At 38.9% G+C, this 18,643-nt stretch overlaps 1 protein-coding gene across 3 annotated transcripts in view; it reads left to right on the top strand.

Moving 5' to 3' along the window:
- The window catches only part of LOC122554646 (torsin-1A-interacting protein 1-like), a 40,124-nt gene extending 25,719 nt beyond the window's left edge, over positions 1-14,405 (top strand). For all 3 annotated transcript variants that reach the window (XM_043700006.2, XM_087990906.1, XM_043700005.2), the window contains 4 exons: positions 1,739-1,828; positions 3,447-3,533; positions 8,336-8,425; positions 13,464-14,405. In XM_043700006.2, coding sequence (XP_043555941.1) covers positions 1,739-1,828; positions 3,447-3,533; positions 8,336-8,425; positions 13,464-14,224 — 1,028 coding nt within the window. In that variant the 3' untranslated portion in view covers positions 14,225-14,405. The remainder of the gene's footprint in view (positions 1-1,738; positions 1,829-3,446; positions 3,534-8,335; positions 8,426-13,463) is intronic.
- The last annotated feature ends 4,238 nt before the right edge of the window (positions 14,406-18,643 follow it).

Raw genomic sequence — 18,643 nt, 5'->3', positions numbered from 1 at the left:
AGTAGTCTGACACAGAACAAACGACCAAGAGGCGAGTCTGCTAGAATATGGGCATTTTATTCCCCGCAGCGTCGCCACAACCAACGGGTCTGGCTTATACTCACTCTACATGTTACCGGAACTGGGAGCCGTCAGTTCTCGTAGAGCGGTTGCCAACAACCCACGCTCGGCGGTTAAACGTAACCCCGGAGCAGACTCACCGAACTGGAGACTTTTCCAGCTGATATACTCTTTTCCAGATATAAACATTCATGTGAACAGCAGAGCAAGGCTAAAAAACACATTCCATTCTGGTTACATACAGATAAGAAGATTCACACGGGGAGGTGTGTAATAAGATTCACACGGGACTAAGCAACACCTCCATTCCGGTTAGATTCACACATGTATTGGGACATAATTTTTAACCGTTTCACCACATTCCACTGCTTGGCCCAATACATGTGTTACATTATGATTCACACATGTATTGGGACATAATTTTACACCACACCATCCTGACTTAGAAATATATCACCGTTCCTTCACTGTCGCTGGGTGAAACTCCTGGGCATTCCCTCCCTAATGAGATTGTGGGTCAACCCACAGCGAGTGGACTGCAGTGGTTCAAGAAGGTAGCTCACTACCACCATCTCGAGGGTAACTAGGGACAGGTAATTCATGTTGGCCAGCCATTGACACCATGTCCCACGAATGAATGAAAAAATCAAGAATGTTGACCGTTTTGAGGAAAAGGAAGAAAAATGGACTTGTGGATTATCAGATCATAACAGCTGACATTTTTTTTCTTTTGAAATTAATATGAGAATTGTATAGTTTTCGGCAGTTGACTAGCATTGTTGGAATTGGAATTCAATATCTGTCTGTGTATCATAACTTGTTTGGACAGATTTGTATTCCTCTGTCTTTTCTTCATATAACAACAACTTTAATTCTGAGTCCATGGGGGTGCTGACCAAGCATCACTCTATGCTTCTGAAGTAGACCATTAGGTTCCTCTTGAAATGGCAGGGTAATAGCTTTCTAGTAACTCGACAAGTTAATATTGTGAGCAGCAAAACCACATAGTCTGATATCAGTTAATCTCAATAAGTAGGTAGCAGGTGAGAATTAAAATTGACATCAATTCCTCTGGGTTAGTGAAAATGATGAGAAAAGCAATCCCTTAGAAAGGCTTTGCACACATTTGTAAATCAGGGAAGGACATGATGCCCTCCTGGGTATTAGTACCTATAACAAAAAACAATCAATGGGAGAAATACCTGTTAATGAATCATGGAAATATAGTCCATCGAAGAGCAAACCTCTTCAGGGAGAAGAGGAAAATGTTTTTGAGGAAAACATTCTGCACTCACTTTTAATGACCGGGCTCATCATATTATAGGTGTACTAGTATTCTTAACTTGACACAAGAATCATTTGATTTTAAATTGGCAAAGAAATGATTCAAAACCATTTACAAACTTGAAGATGGAAATTTTGTGCATTACTTTAAAGGAGACATTTTGTTATTGATGTAATGTGTGGGAAAGGAACATTTTGCTAGGATCCCATCTTTTTCAGTGTTTATTCTCTATGGAAATGTATTAGTTTAACTTTGTGCAAACATCCCACCATAATATATACATTGTTCAGACACTGAATGGGTCCATGTTCAAATGTAGCAAGAACTGGACAATGTCTAGACTTGGGCTGATAAATGGCTGCACTACAATTTCCTATTCGTTTTTGTTTATAGTTGGCCCTCACCAAGCCACAAGTAAGACAGAATACCAAGCCTACACTGATGTACAACGTAGTGCACAATCTACCAGGTGGAGAGCAGCAGGTAAGTTCGAATAAGATCCTTTTGGAGTGCCTGTCTGCCTGGTTTTGTTATGCTTAATTAGGCTTCCCATTCATTGAAAGAAAGACTTGTAAATGATACCACTGTGCAGAAATGAAAGTCACTTTTAATGTTTTGGAATTCAAAATGGCCAATAAATGAAGTTTAATGCAGCAACCTAAATGCCAACAGGATTTCTCACAGTTGAACAGAAAGGAATTAGCACTTGAATTCCCTACATAATCCAATCTTCAGTTACCTAGAATGACCAGAAGCGCATGATCAATCTGCTGGAACATCTGTTGGACTTGAAGCTGTCATGATCCAAGTCTTATGATGCATAAGGAATTGGAGAAGGGTAGGCTATTCTGCCCATCAAGCTTAATCAGCCATTCAATAATATTGTTTTATTCTCATTCTCAATCATTTTCACTCTGCATTTATTATGGTGGGAATGTTAGCTGGTGGTTACACAATGCCTCAGATACTGAAGAAATCCATGTTCAAATGTAGAAAGAACTTGACAACGTTTCGGTTTGAGCTGATGAGTGGCAAACAACATTTTGTACCAAACAAGTACTAGACAATGAATGTCTTCAACAAAGAATTCAAACATCACCCCATTCAATGGCATTACTATTGCTGAAACATCCACTATCAAGAGCAGAGAAAAGACTAGGAATTCTGCAGAGAGTAACATCCTTTACTCAAAGCCTTTTCATCCTCCACAAGGCACAGTTCAGGAGGGTGATGAAATGCTCCCTGCTTATCTCGATGAATGTAACTCCAACAGTACTCTCGAAGCTTGATATCATCCAAGGCACAGCAGTCTGTTTGATTGGCATCCAGTTTAAAATCTTCAACTTTTACATCCCTACTCCCACTGGTGGCAACGTGCACCATCTACAAGATGCACTGCAACAACTGACCAAGGCTGCTCAGACAGCACTTTCCAAATGCAACCCCTACCACCTATAACGACTAAAGCACCACTGCCTGCACATTTCCCTCCAGGCCACACATCATGTTGACATGGAACTATATCACCATCCCTTCAATCCCGCTGAGTCAGAATTCTGGATCTCCCTCTCTCCGCACTGTGGGTGTACCTACACTACAGATTTCAGCAATTCAAGGAGGAAGCTCATTATCACCCACCTGAAAGAAAGTAGGGATGTATAATAAATGTTGCCATAATCCCATGAATTATTATTTTAATTAAATAAAAATTGCTCTTGTTACAAAGGTTAACTGTACTTTATATTCTCATTATGTTCTTCTGCTGGCAGGCCATGATTGTAGCTCCAAATTACCAATTTAACTGAATTGAAGTAGCATTGGTATTCACTGAAGATACATTTGGACCAGATAAATTTGATATCATCCGTATTGAATGGTTGTTTGTTTTAGCCATTCAGAAACCAAGGAACTTGTAATTTAGTTGTACATCTATTGCAGCAGTTGAGTCTTTCCAATAAATAGGAGCCAGGAGTGATGTCTCCAATAACATACATGCAAATAAAAAGTGAACTTTCCTGTTGGTGAGCATATTGGAGATTTTTTAAACACCTATATGTAGTTTGCCATAGTATAATTTCTAATTCATCTCTCCTCTTTAAAGCTGACCTTCAAGCCACAAGCTACGGGGAATGCCAGAACTATATTGATGTACAACATTGTGCACAATCTACCAGGTTGAGACCAATAGGTAAGTTGGTTAAAGTCCTTTAGAGTACCTATCTGACTTTGTTGTGTTTAATAGAGTTTCAAATTCGTTGACAAAATAGCTTATAAACTACACCATTGTGCAGAAACGAAGGTCACTTAATGTTGTTAGAGTTCAGCCATTGAACAGAATGTGACTTGGTACTGTCAATAAATGAGATTGCCTGTGGCAGCCTAAGTACCAACAGGAAGAAGCCCTTTTCTCACTAATTGGATCTCCTATCCCAACGTTCGATGGAAAGGAAGAGTGTTTGACTCCCTACACAAATGAATCTTCAGTTACCTAGAATGACCACACAGCTTCTGCTCAATCTGCTGGAACACCTGGACTTGAAGCTGCCATGATCTGATCATCTTGTGCATAAGAAATTGGAGCAGAGTGTAGGCCATTCAGTCCATCAAACTTCGATAAGACCATGCCTGATTTGACTATTAATTTCGCTTCCCTACCTAAGCCATCACCTTGATTTCAGCATAGATCAAAAGCCCTTCGCCTTGAATATATTTGTGCAAAAGAATGCTATAGCCTAACAACCCTCTGAAAGAGGACTTTGGCTCGCCTATTATAAGACAGAAAATAAGGAGCATTGAGTCATAGAGGTCTCCAGTAAAGAGAAAGGCCCATTGGCCCATCACATCCACACTGGTTAAAAATAACCACCTGACTATTCTAATCCTATTTTCATAGCCCTGTCATCGCAAGTGCACATCTAGATTGTTATGAAGGTTTCTGCCCATACCAATGTTACAGGCAATGAATTCCAGATTCCAATCACCCTCTGGCTAAAAAGATTTTCCTCACATTTCCTTCTCTAAATCTTTTGGCTCCTTACCTTCAATCTCTGCCTCCTGCTTGTTGATCCCTGCAAAGTTACTTCCTGTGTAGCCTATCTATGCCCCTCATAATTTTATACATCTCCATCGTGCCCTCTCTCTATCTTCTCTGCTCAGGCAACATCCTGGTAAATCTCTGCACCCTTTCCAGTGCTATCACATCCCTCTTATGATGTGGATTCCAGAACTGCAGATAATATTCTAGCTGTGGCTTAACTCATGTTTTATCTAATTCTAGCAGTATCTTCCTGCTCTTAAACTCTGTCTTGACTAATAAAGGCAAGTATACCATATGTCGCCTTAATTACTTTATCTATCTGCTCTGATACCTTTTTAAAGAGACTATTGTATGTGCGTATCAAGGTCCTTTTGATCTTTGCTGCTTCCAAGGGTCCTACTGTTATCATGTTTCCCTTGCCTTGTTTGTCTGCCCAAGTATACCTCCTGATATTTGAATTCCATTTGCCACTGATCAACTCGTCAATATCCTCTTGTAATCTAAGGCTATCCTCTTCACTATTTGCCACCCCACCACTTCTGTGAATCGTCTGTGAACATACTGATCAATCCTCTTACATTCATTTGTATACACCACAAATGACAAAGTCCCCTGCACTGACGCCAGTGGACACAGGCTTCCAGTTGGGAAAACACCCCTCAACCTTTGCCCTCTGCTTCCTGTCACTAAGCCAATTGTGGATCCAATTTGCTTAATTTTCCTGGATCTCATGGGCTGTTACCTTTGATATCAGTCTCCTTTTATTATATTGGCCCTGACTTTCACTTATTCCTGTTTTTCTCTCAGTTCATCCTTTATTCGGTTAAAAAAAATCTCACTTTTTTTAAAATCATAAGCCCGTGAACACACTACTGTTCTGGGTAAATCACAAGTTACCTTTAATTTGGCTACTTATTAAGAAATCTCAAAGACAATCAAGTACTGAAATAATTATTTGAACGTTATTGCATGTAGCAACTAAAATAAGACCCCTCAAGTCACCAAGTTAAGCCTCACAACTCAACTTGGGTATTATCTGATTAATGGTGGAATTTAGCAATGATCCTAACCGAGTGTCTGTCTCTGGAAGTGGAGAAAGTGAGGACTGCAAATGCTAGAGATCAGTCGAAAAGCGGGGCACTGGAAAAGTACAGCAGGTCAGGCAGCATCCGAGAAGCGGGAGAATCGACGTTACGGGCATAAGTCCTTCATCATACATTACTGACCTGCTGTGCTTTTCCAGCACCACGCTTTTCGACTCCGCCTCTGGAAATGTACAGGGTTTGATGCTAAGGAAGTTCTTCGAAGTTCTGCTAAGGAAGAGTTTTGGTGTTAGATTTTTATACAGATTTTCATCTTTCAAGCCCATGATGTGATATTATTGATGGTTCTTTAGATTCTTTCTTTCAAATTATTGCAAGTCCAGAAACTTTCCTCCTTATCAGAAGTATCATCTTCGTTCCCTTTGTTATATTTAGCCTTAACTGTCTGTTTTGATGACACATCTTTCCTGCTGTTAACTCCTTAAATTCTTCAGAACAGCAATGAGTTATCCTTGTGACAATGAAGCAGTAGATGTCAAGACAGTTTTGTTCTTGTAGCTTCAAATCCTCCTTTTCCCAGAGATGGCTAATTGCTTTCAATTCCTGTATAAGTTTATCCTTGTCTGTAATAGTTTATTTCAGCCAAAGTTATTGCTACTTTTTATGTATAACAGTTCATCTTTGATTCTGTCAGTCCATGAACAGTTATTAAAGTTCTGAAATCTATAGTATCAGACCACTTGAAAAAACAAATGAACAGTTCCTTGAAGCTGCAGCTGGGAAACTAGGACTCCCTTCTCTGCTCAATTAAAGCTAAAGAACATAGACTTACAAATTAAGAACCCTGGAAAAGGATCTTACAAACTATGCAGGAAAAGTTCCAACTCTAGTTACAGCTTCCTTCAGGAAAGGGAAAACCTCCTCTAAACATCTATCATTCTCCAAACTTCCAGTGAGTACAGGCTCAATCTTCTCAACCCCTACTATAAGACAACTCCTACATTACAGGAATTAGCTTCTCTTTTCTATTTCCAGTTATCTATCCTCCAGGAAGTAAATCAGAACTGTGTATGGTACTTGAGGTGTAGTCTCACCAATGCTATGTATAGTTGATTTTCTTACATCCTCTCTTTACATTCTCCTCGCTATAACCTGTGTATTTTGTGGTTCTTTTTGCCAAAGTGAACAAACATCATTTTTTTCTTCACCACAAAGTTTCCAACTTTTCTTTGCATCATCTACAAATTTAATGATAGTGCCTTCGTCACCTCATCTCAGTCATTGATGTAAATTGTGAAAAGTTCAGGCTCCACTTATTGCATTCTGCCAATCAGGCACAAATATGCACATCTGCCAACCAGTCAGTCTTCTGTTCATGCTAATATGTTGCCCTCCACCATGATCTTTTATTTTCTGCAATAAACTTTTTGATGTGGAACCTTATCAAACGCTTTCTTGAAATCTTGTGGTTTCCTGTTAACTGCCTCCTTCCATTGCTGAGGAAAGGGGTTCCATTTGTATTTTCCAGTCTGATGGAATCTTTCTTGAATTGTGGGAATTTGTAAAATTAACACCAAAGCATTGCATCATTAGCCACCTATTTTTAAGACCCTAGGACGAAATCCATTCAAATCCAAAGACTTGTCTGTCCACAGCTCCATCAATTTGCTTTTGTAGCACTTCCTTGATTGTAATTTCATTAAGTTCCTTTCTCCATTCCACCTTTTAATGGGATTTTTTTTGTATTCTGTATAATGATGACACTAACAAGTATTTTTATGTAAGTCACCATTTACTCATTATCTACTATTAACTCTCCATTCTTGTTCTCTAGAGGCAAAGATTGACTTTACACACACTATTCCCTTTTAGTGACTGAACAAACTTTTGCTATCGTTTACTTTTGTAGCTAGTTCCCCATATATCCTAATTTCTTTCTGATATAATTATAGAATTTTACTGTATGAAAGGAGGCCATTCTGACCCATTGCATTTGTACCAGCTCCCGAAAGAGCTACCCAGCTAATCCCATTCTCTAGCCCTATATCCGTAACATTCGAAATTAATCTCTTTCAAATATATATCCAGCTCACTTTTAAAACCTCCTATGGAATCCATCTCCACCACTCTCCCAGGCAAAGAGTTCCAAATCCTGACAACTCGAAGTACGTAAAGAAGTTGCTGCTCAATTCAGTCTTAGCTCTCTTGCTAACTTTGAAGTTATGACCCCAAGTTACTGACCCACCGAGTGGAAATAGTATATCCTCCTTTACCCTGTCAAAATTGTTTATAGTTTTTGAATATCTCTGTAAAATCACCTTTTAATCATCTCTGCTTGAAGTAAGCCCACTTTCTCTAATCTGACCTTATATCTAAAATCCCTCATTCCTGATATGTTTCTGCTCCATGCATATATATTGTTTAAGCTCCATGTATACATGTAGTAGAAATAGCAAAGGAGTGCTATACTTTGCATTAAAATGAGGTGTATATAATTGAAAAATGAGAATTAATAATTAAATTGTAGTTACATTGCTCCATTCGCTGGAGTTATAGTTAGTACAGATATATTTGGTATCCTCTACATGAAAAACAAACCTTCCAGCTCAGCGAGCAAACCTACATTCAGAACCTCAACCTGAGCTACAAATCTTCTCAAAACTCACGAATCAAATATCATGGTTGTATAATATAACAGTGGCTGTTCAGTACTTAACCATTTGTAAAGCAGGTGAGGTCCATAATACAGTATCACCATGTATTACAATAGTTAAGTCTTTCATGCAATCCTCTCATAGGAGCAGCAAATGAGTTTCCGACTAGAAACATGCAAAGTTTTAAAAAAAAAAATCATTCTTGTTATTGAACCTATACAGTATATTTTAAATGTTCGTTCATTCTTTCCCATAGCTGATACTTACCAGCCCACCAACTACAGGAAACCACAATACCACACCGATTCAGTACGAACTCCACAGTTCATTAGGCCAAGTGCAGAAGGTATGTTGTAACAAACTCTTCTGGAGTGATGGTTTCAGCTTCATTACAATTGAGCTTTTCTTTCAATGTATTATGACCACTTTTGGTGTTCTAGGAGTGCAGCCAGGGCATGGACTTTCCTATATACACTTTATTAATGACCAATAAATCACATTTCACAGGGCACCCTTAATGTTAGCAGTTAGGGAAGGCATACCATAGTCTGTTCTCACTCTTTTTAGTTTCTAGGATTGATGGAGGATGAGTTAGTGTTCAAATTCCCCTCACCATTCAATCCTCAGTACTCCATTAGAATGAACAGAAGATGAAATTTGTGTGTCATCCAGGTGGCTATAGACTGTGTTTAAAAATTGTGCTTTATAAATTTGGTAAGAACTTATTGTAAAATCAGCAATTAGATAAAAATAAAACTTCAAAACAGCTGCTGAGGAAATAGTAATGTTGCTTTGTAATGTTAAAGGGCACAGTATACTGTTAAAATAGGCTTGGAGGAGGGAGAATTGTGTATCATGTTATTTTTGCAGATATACTTCTTAATGGTCAAAGGGAAGTTGAGTTGAATACCCCTTACAAAACAGAATATTAACTCTAAAATATAAGACAAGGATAGAGATTTAAATTATAATTTTACTTGTTACTGAGCTCAAAAGAAGCTCCAAGGATTTGGTACCCAGGGCAGTCTGCAGTCTTAGTCAGAGGGGCCTATGGATGTCTATATGGAAAGTAAAAGGAAAACTCCCCTGAATTTGAAGTGATTGGTCATACCTAGGAATGGAGCAGGGGGAGCATTAATTTGCACTCAGCCAACAATTAACTGATATGGCTAACCAGGGTAAACTTGCTGGGTCAAGATTAGTAGAGTGATGCTTTTCTAGCACCAATCTCGACTCTAATCTCCAGCATCTGCAGTACCCACTTTCGTCTAAACTTGCTGAGTGCTCAAACAGGACAATATTCTATTTTCCAACATTAAATTTACACAAAAATCATTTATTTTAGTACTATTAGTATCTTAAAGGATTGTTAACTAAACAGGAATTGATTTATGAACTAAAGGATAGACAGACATTAATGGGTGTGTATTCAATTGACAGGAAGTGAATAGCGGTGTTTCCCAAGATTCTATACTGGGACACGAGCTTTTCACTATATTGCAAAATGACTTGGCACAACTAATAGAGAACCATATAGACAAATTTGCTGACAGCAATAATTTAGTTGATTTCAGAGAACAGTGTAGATGAGAGCACAAAATTGCAAAAGCCACCTCTAACTAATCTTATGGGTAGACAGAACTCTGGCAGCTGGAGTTCAATGTGAGGAAGTGTGAGATCATATACTTTTGAACCGAAGAAAAAGAAATCAGAATATTTTCTGATTTTGAATTGTGGATGAGTAGAGGATCCAGGGATCCAAGTTCAACAACGTATAAATTACTGGACAGACATAATAAATAACTAAAAGGGCTAATGGAGTGTTGGCCTTTATCTTAAGGGTTGGAATACAAAGATGGAAGTTTTATAATAGTTTAAAAAAAAGTACAGTCACCACAGTCCCAGAGGACCATAAAGATGCTCTCTCATTGAAGAGAAATGACTGGTATTATTTTCACCTGAGTGTCATCACACCTCAGGCAAGGGGAGAACTTGATAAGGGGGACCTTCATAGTAACCTCAGCTACTATAGGAATTGAACCCATGATCTTGGCATCATTTTTTGTATTGCAAACCAGCTATCCAGCTAGCTGAGCTAACTAATTCTGAAGCAGGTCTGCAAGCTATAGCAGAAACATTCCTCAATCGGCTGGTTTTCTCTGACTCTCCAACCACTATACTCCTTCACTCCTATATTTGCTAAGTCAAGAATGTAATATGTCACACGAGGATTGAATGAAAGTTGGTATTAGCAATACTATAATATAGATGGAAGCTCAATTAGTGGACAGGAAGCAGAGAGTAGGTAAAAGTGGGGTATTTTTAGTTGACAAATATAATGAGTGGAGTACTGGGATCTTGGCTTCTAAAAACTTTAAAATTACAGTGACTTAGTCAAACACCTAAGAATAATTGATCCCATAGGATTAGTATTACTGAATTGGGAGTCAGCAAATATAATATTACTGCTCAAGAAAAAGAGAGAAATCTGAGAACCACCGAGCAGTTGCACTAACCTCTGATATTGGAAAAATGTTGAAATTTGTTCTTTAGCAACTCCTAAATAATGAAATTGCAGGGCTGGTCAACTAAGTTGACTAGATGGCTAGTGTGTGGATCAGATTATTATCACCAGCATGTGGTTGAATCCTCACTCTAGCTGCTATAGACTTGAGCCTGCCTTCAGTCCCATATTCATAATTTAATGTAATATTGGCACTTGGTGATATTTTCCAAGTCATGGCCAAGGATCTGTCTCTACTTCAGAGAACAGAGCATTGCGCACAGAAAATCACGCTAGGATCAAAGTTGACGTGGTTTTGCAAATGGGAAATCATGTTTGATTTTTTAAATTTTATTTAGAAATGGAAATAGACCATTCAGCACCCCCCCCCCCCCCCCCTCACATAGGAGAAGCAGTAAATGCAGCCTATTTGGATTTCTAAACATTGCTTGGTAAGGTGTCACACAAAAGGTTAATATGCAAAATGAAGGCTTATGGCTTGAGGGTGAAGTATTACCATGGTTAGCAGTCAAAAAGGAAAGATCAGTGATAAATGGGGTACAGGTAGTTCAGGATAACATGCGTTTCGACAGCGCGATATGGCTGTATGTCACTGAAGAATTTGGGAATGGTCTTTTTCAAGAACGCCTACTTCCATTTGCAATAGTGTGATTCCAGCAGGGATCAGTTCACGTGCTTCGTTCTGCACATGCATCGATGTCTACACTGAAATCGCCATGCCGTTCTGCGCATGTGCGATGTCGGTGCCTGTCTTTGTGCCATTCTGCACATGCGTCGGTGTCAGCTACCAACAGAGCAGCTTTCTGTGAAAGGGAGAGAGTACATTTTTTAAAAATGTACAATGTTAAATTTACTTTAGTTTCATTAATAAATACAATTTCAACCTTTATTCAGACTGTGCTATACTTTGCATTAGACTTTTGGGTGATGTTTGAGTGCCTGTAAGCCCACTTTTCCCATAGGCTCCATTATTTCTATTAAATTATTTTCTATTAAGTGAGGTTTCATTGGAATGCAACTACAGCATTGTAGGAGAACTACCTGTGTTTTAAAGTTAACAATCTGTGATTAGCAGAGTACTGTCTGGGAGAGTTCTGGGACTTCAGCCATTTATATCTATGTTCATGACCTGGACAGAATATATTTGTATTCAAGTTTCCTGGTTTAACAAAGATAATTGGGAATGCAAGTTGTTTGGAGGGTAGAGGCTGAGAAATGATAGATTAGCTGAGTGGAGAACAAAATGGAAGATGGACTATAATGTGGGGAAGTGTGAGGTTATTTAGTTTGGCTGTTAGAAAAGCAGAATTTTTTTTTTAAAAAGTGTGAATCTTGTAAATGTTGATGGTTGAGGAGACCTGGATGTACAAGAATCTCAAAAATGGACCTGCAAGTACAACAAGCAATTAGGAAGGCAAATAGAAAGTTGTCCTCAATTACAAATGGATTGGAGCACATGATCAAAGAATCTTTCTTTTAATTGTACGGGGCTTCAGAGACTGAAATGAGAAATTTCTTCACTTATTCCTCATGTTTGGAATTTGCTAGCCCAGGGAGTCAGATTAGATTAGATTAGATTACTTACAGTGTGGAAACAGGCCCTTTGGCCCAACAAGTCCACACCAACCCTCCGAAGAGCAACCCACCCAGACCCATTCCCCTACATCTAACACCATGGCAATTTAGCATGGTCAATTCACCTAACCTGCACGTTTTTGGACTTTAAGACTGACTTTTTGACTACTTACGGAAATAAGGGGGAGTTGGGGAAAGTGTATTTTAACAGAGAGATCAGCTATAATCATGTTAAGTGGCAGAGCAGGCTTGGTCAGCCCTCTATCTACTTCTGCTATTAGTTCTTATGTTCTTAAAATGTGGTCAGCGATGTGCAAATTAAATCTGGGCTTCCTCAAGAGTCCACAATTAGAGGAGTCAGGTATCTGTTATGTTTGTGGACCAGGAGGAGATAAGAGGTAGGAAGGGGTGAGGCCAAGGAAGGTTTGGGAAACAAATGATAAGAATTTTAAAATAAATATATTGTTTGACTGGAAGCCAATGTCAGCAAAAAGAGTAATGTAAAAGATTCGGAAGAGGCCTGACAGGGTAGTCACGGAAAGATTGATTCCCATAGCTGGGGAATCTAGCTCAGCTGACACAACCACATGGTAAGGATTGATCATTTCGATCTAAAATACGGAGAAATTTATTTTGACAGAGACTTGTGAATATTTGGAATTCTCTACTATAGAGGGTTGTGGATGCTCATCATTGAATATTTTCAAAGCTAGGATGGACAGATTTTTGGTCTTTTGAGGAATTGAGAAATAAGGGGAATGAGAAGGAAAGTGGAGTTGAGGTATCATCAGCTGTGATCATATTAAATGGTAGAGAAGGCTTGAGGGATCGTGTGATCTACTTTTGCTCTGATTTCTATATTCTTACATTTCTGTTCATTAGTTTTTGAGAGATTTGACATTGAGTCATGTGAAATGATATTAAGGTGGGTGCTTTGGATTTTAATAAGCATCTTAAAAAGATGTGTGGTGGAGAGGTTTGAGGGTTGGGGTTGAAGGGGAGAATGTTTCAGGATGAAACTGCTCGAAGTGTAATTGCCAATGGTTGAATGATGGAAATTGCAAATGGCCAGAATATTTTAGTATTGTAACTATGATGGATCACACCAAACCTAAAGCCCCTTAGTACTATTGAATGGACTTGAGTAGAACTAGTTCTGACTGGGCACAATCAAATAATATAGCCGAAGGCGATCTCTAGTGTGGCATCTGATCTACTTAAAACTTCTGCAATCTACTATTCCTGGAACAAAAAGAATAACTGTGCCTATTTCATCTTTTCTTAGAAACCAAGTCCTCCTCCTGGCAAGTTCTATTTGCACTAATGGGATTGGTTGCGGTCTTGAGCATCTGTGTATTTTATCTTTGGGTATGCAAGAAGCCTGATCACCTAATGCTGAGACCGGAACTCTTTCTAGCCAAGTGGAAAGAGATGAAGACCAAGTTTCCAAATCAGCAAGACGAATTGTGGAAACGGAGCAGTATTTTGTTGAAGAAACATGTGGGTGAGGAAATGCCCACTCAGCCTGTTATTCTCATGTTTACTGCCGCACAGGATGCAAAGAGAACCATGCAATGCCTCACTCGCAGGATAGCTGAGGTGTACGCATCTGCTTTCAATTCAAGTGTACTAGAAATCAATGGATCAGATCAGAAATCACCGGATAGCGATGCACTGAAGCTGAAACTTGACAACCAACTGACAGCCGGGTTCACGGAAGGGAGGAAGGCCGCTGTAATACATCACTTCCAGGATCTCCCACCCTCTTCTACCTTTCTGTTCTACAAGTACTGTGATCATGAAAATGCTGCATTCAAGGATGTCTCCATTTTGATCACAGTCTTGCTGGATGAGCCAAAGTTGAAGCTGGACTTGTCCCTCAAAAACATGGAGGAAATGGTCCATGACTTTGTCAAGAAGAAATTCTGCTCCGATAAACTGCATATGGATACTGATAAACTGAGTGGGCTATGGAGCCGCATTTCCCATCTGGTGCTCCCAGTCAGTCCGGAGAGAGAGATTGAAACTGGAGACTGCCCTCCATGAAGTTATCTGAATGGCATGCCCTGAATAGAGTTTAAAATTGCAAATGAAACATTGATGTTCACTGTACTTTATGTGAAAGACCACCTGTTACTGGAATCTCAAAATCCAGCTGATTCTTTTTGACTGCTTGTTAAAATAATTGTTCAAATTACTTACTGTGAAATATATATTTTTAAGTGTCTGGTTGAGTATTTTTCTGAACCTCAATGTGATGCTTTCTGGGCTAGGGAAGCTCAAATCAGTTTTTAAAACAAGCCTATCTTTTTTGCTATTAAAAATTTGTACAATTTATTTTTTTCTCCACTGAGATACTGTGCGCTTTGGAAGATTGTCTTATCTGCAAGACCCTCTCTCTCACCAAAGGAGGAAGCTGGAAAATGGTCTGTGCAAGGATCCTATGTTTGTGCAGCACATCACTTCACGATCTCCACTTGCTGTTGCTGGGAACTGCCATTTCAAGCCCAAGAGTCAAGACATAGCATTGTTGGACTGGCCATTTGCTTGGTCACTGGTGTATACTCATCCACTGGCAGAGGAACACTGGGTCAAAGGCAAGATCTCATCAATCCTCTAGCCTGCAGTGATCTCAAGCTCCAGACTGTGATTTAGAGAATGGAATTCAGAAATAACTTGGATACTGGAAACAGTGTGTTCAAGTCCATCCAAAACATTTGGACATTCTTGGTGATTTCCATTTGACAAACCCACATTTCATATTTTAATGTTACAAAGATTAACTCCACTCAAAATATTAAGGTATAAATTGAAATTGTATTTATTTCTTAAATGGTTTTATATTGTCTATTTCACCAAGTGCTAAAAAAATTACAATAAACTGTTTTTTTTATTTAGAAAGCTTCAGACATTTCACTTTATTTTTGAAAGTATTAAAAGTTAGGTGAAGGGTCAGCCTTTGTCACTTGATAGTGCTTGTGAACATTTAGGAAATCAACACTACAGAATGAAGAGCAAAGTGATTTCCTGGTGTTATTGCTAAGATTCTTCCTTCAACCAACAATTAAACATTTTCATTGATGTGATGTTTCTCATTTTAGGATAGCTGCTGTGTTAGATTACAACAGTTGTTTATGTGCAGTGCGCTTAATCTAAATGCAAGTATTCCTTTAATTATTTCCCACTTAAGTGCCTTCCCTGTATTCAATGTCTCTATTTAACAATCTAAAGAAAAGCATTCATCTGTCGTCTTCCAAATAGTACATGCAGGGAACATTTTTATATGTGAGGAAATAATAATATGAATTATCTTTATAAATAGAACTGAACTTTTCCTTTAAGCAAAATATATTTTTTATATTGCTCCCCATTGAATACTGTTTGTATTTAACATATTTAGGATTATTAGTTGGGTTTACAGTGAGATACACTTGCATGTAATGGAAACTGAATAGTAATACAGTGGGCTCTGTTTATTACAGACAGAACGAACACGAATATTTGAATCCTGCAAAATAGGTGACAGCCATTCACTGATTCAGTCCTCAGGCAATGCCCTGAGAAATTAAAGTCAACCTGCCTGGTTTAAAATTTAAACAAAGTTTGGCAATGAACTGTCAATCATCATTAATTGTTGTGTTTACATACCAATGCCTCTTCCAATCAGGGTCCGCTTGCCAAGAAATGTTGGTCCTCCCATTAAATAGGTATTCTTTTCAAATTGTGCTGGTAAGTAAAAGCTGCAACAAAACAACATCTTTTGTCAGCAATACAAATCACTCTTCCCATTTTCCCCCAAACCTCCCATCTTACCCCATTCCACCTTTCCCCAATTCCTGCAAACCCTCTTTCAATAGAGAAGGGAAGCAAAATGGAATTCTAAAGGAATGCTCAAATCTGTGGGATTAGGCTGCGGAAACAAGGTCTAGTCCTTAATAATGATTTAATACTAGAATCTTTTCGTAAGTTCAATTGATTGGATGACATTAAACATCCCTACATTAACAACTTTTCTTTTTTTAAAAAAAAGGAGATGCAGGACTAACTGGGCACATTAAAATCCTGGTAATAGTAGTTGACAGTCATACATAAGCAATTAATAAAGTAATAAGGAAAGGTATGTCTCAAAAGAAAACAGCTTGAACACTATCTATCTTGTCTCTCTCTCTCTTCCCCCTTCCACTGTAATCCTTTTGAGTCAAGAATGGTTGAACAGATACATCAAATAATGAGACACTTTCAACAAGGGAAGTACATCTAAGGATCAGCAATAACCAATTGTTGAATTGATCTAAAACAAAGGCAGGCATAACTGGTTGCCAACTCACAAGTAAGATCCACAAATATTCAACAAATACTATGTTTAAAAAGGGAAATGTTATTGGGAATGACCCTAGTTATATCTGTGATAACTGACAATATGCAACCTGGAAAGTTGTACATAGTTGCGAATATTCAAGTAATTAAGAGAAAATATAATGTTAGGCATTGTGGCATCATTCCTTCTGGGATGAAAATACAAGGGAAGATATTAGTTCCACCCTAAAGGGATACAACAAAAGAAAATCAGTGATTGTGTCCCTATCTAATCTGTAAGATACAGGAGGCCAAATGTGACTTTAACACAACTGCTAACTACTACACCAGCTGTGGCGGCTGATATGGAGCCTACTTGAGTGGTCAATGTGGAGAATGGCTGCTATTGTGTCATCACAGTGCAGACATGGTTTCTAGCAAAGGATCAGGCAACGTCCCCTGGAAAATAGAACAATATGTCTTCTACAGCTACCATCCATCGATAGGAAGTAGTCAATCTGAATGTTAAAAGCATTCAAGAGGATTGCAATGCAGGAGCTGCAATAGGACCGCACAAGGGCGCAGGTCCCACCGCAACCTGTGCGGTGCTATTGCAGCTCCTGTATTATAAAGAAAAACAGTAATTAATTGAAACAGTAAGAAGACTGGGAAGAAATTCACTGGCTTTAATGTACAAAGGCTCAAGGATAATGTTCTTTTGGGACCTTTCAGGAGCCCTAATTGAGAAGGGCATTTGATGAAGTTAAGAAGGAATTAAAGGGCCTGAACGTTCAATATTCCTTGAGGTACCTGGCCGTGTTGCGTTTCGCTCATGGAGGGATGGTACATAACTTTGACTCTGCAGATAAGGTGAAGGACTTTGTGAATTCTCTGAATTAAAGGACTCAAGTCGGGGTGGGAGTGGAGGGGGCATAGTTACAATGGTATGGGTTTTTTTAATTGCCCCTTTTTTCTCTTCTATCTCACCCTTTTTTTGTGGTTCTTGGCTTTATATGTACGGCCTTGATATAAAACTGGAATTATTATATATGTCAGTCGGTTGGGTATTATCTAGGAACTTTTTTTTTATTGCTGTACTTTTGTTTTTCTATTGGGGTGGTTAAGATGGGTGGGAGGGAAGGGGCATCCATTGTTAACTCTCAGAAGGTAAATAACAGGTTTTCTTCTTTTGGGGCTCGGGCATATCCTCAGCTAGAGGGAGTTGGGATGGTAGCAAGGATTGGGAGTAGTGCCACTATGGGCATGGGGGAAGATCTCTAGCAAATTGGGGGTTATTTAGGTGTTAAATGTAGTGATTAGTTTTTTAGTTGTAGTTTTTATAGGAATAGTTTTTTAGACTTCAAAGAGGTAATGTATTTGTCGCTCGTCACACCTCAGATAAGCCTCCTCCTCCTGGGAAACCATGGGCGGCCCTGGATGACCATGGCTAGTGATTTGTTCAGGTGGTGCACCTGAATTGTAAAAGGGAGCTACTCCCCTATTAAAAGAAAGAAGGTGCTGTCAAACTGTAATGGAAAATTAACATTTATTGTGAAATCTATAAAAGCATAGGGAAAACAAAGAAGGGCCTGACTGAAACTAGGGGCAAGTATTGCAGACAGACAGAAAAAATGTAAAGGCAAATCGACCTAACAGCAGACCTACAAGGCCAGTTAAACCAACCTAACAGTAGACTTGCAAGGCCAGTTAAACTACCATATCAACAGTCAAGGAAGGAGAAAAACAACTCCATATCTGGAAAGGAATTCAAATGTTCCAGGCTCCTGGCTTGAGGTGTTGATAAGAATAAGCGAATTATAGTATAAAGGGAATATGTGAAAGTTATCAGGCACCCCTGACATGAGGTGCCTTGCCAATGTATTGGGTCCCTTTGCAAAGGTCTGAAATAAACTTTTTCTTTGCTCTTGCAAGCATTTGAGTCGAGTCGATTTAATTTCCATGACACAAGCCTTAGGAAGGAAAGGGTGGATATCGCCCTACTGCAAGAGATGCATTTAACTGATAAGGAACATCTGAAACTGCAGCAGGGGGATTATGACAGGGTATTCTTCACCTCCTTCAGCTCTAAGAGTAGAGGAGTGGCTATACTGGTAAGAAGGAACCACCCTTTCCAGGTAACTGAGCAAATTAAGGACGAACATGACGGTT

Source organism: Chiloscyllium plagiosum, unplaced genomic scaffold, assembly GCF_037043375.1.
Source record: "Chiloscyllium plagiosum isolate Xiang-an unplaced genomic scaffold, Cpla_swu_hap1 HiC_scaffold_9, whole genome shotgun sequence".
Lineage (NCBI taxonomy): Eukaryota > Metazoa > Chordata > Chondrichthyes > Orectolobiformes > Hemiscylliidae > Chiloscyllium > Chiloscyllium plagiosum.
Note: the sequence above shows the minus strand (reverse complement) of the source record. Positions and strands in the feature narration are given on the sequence as shown.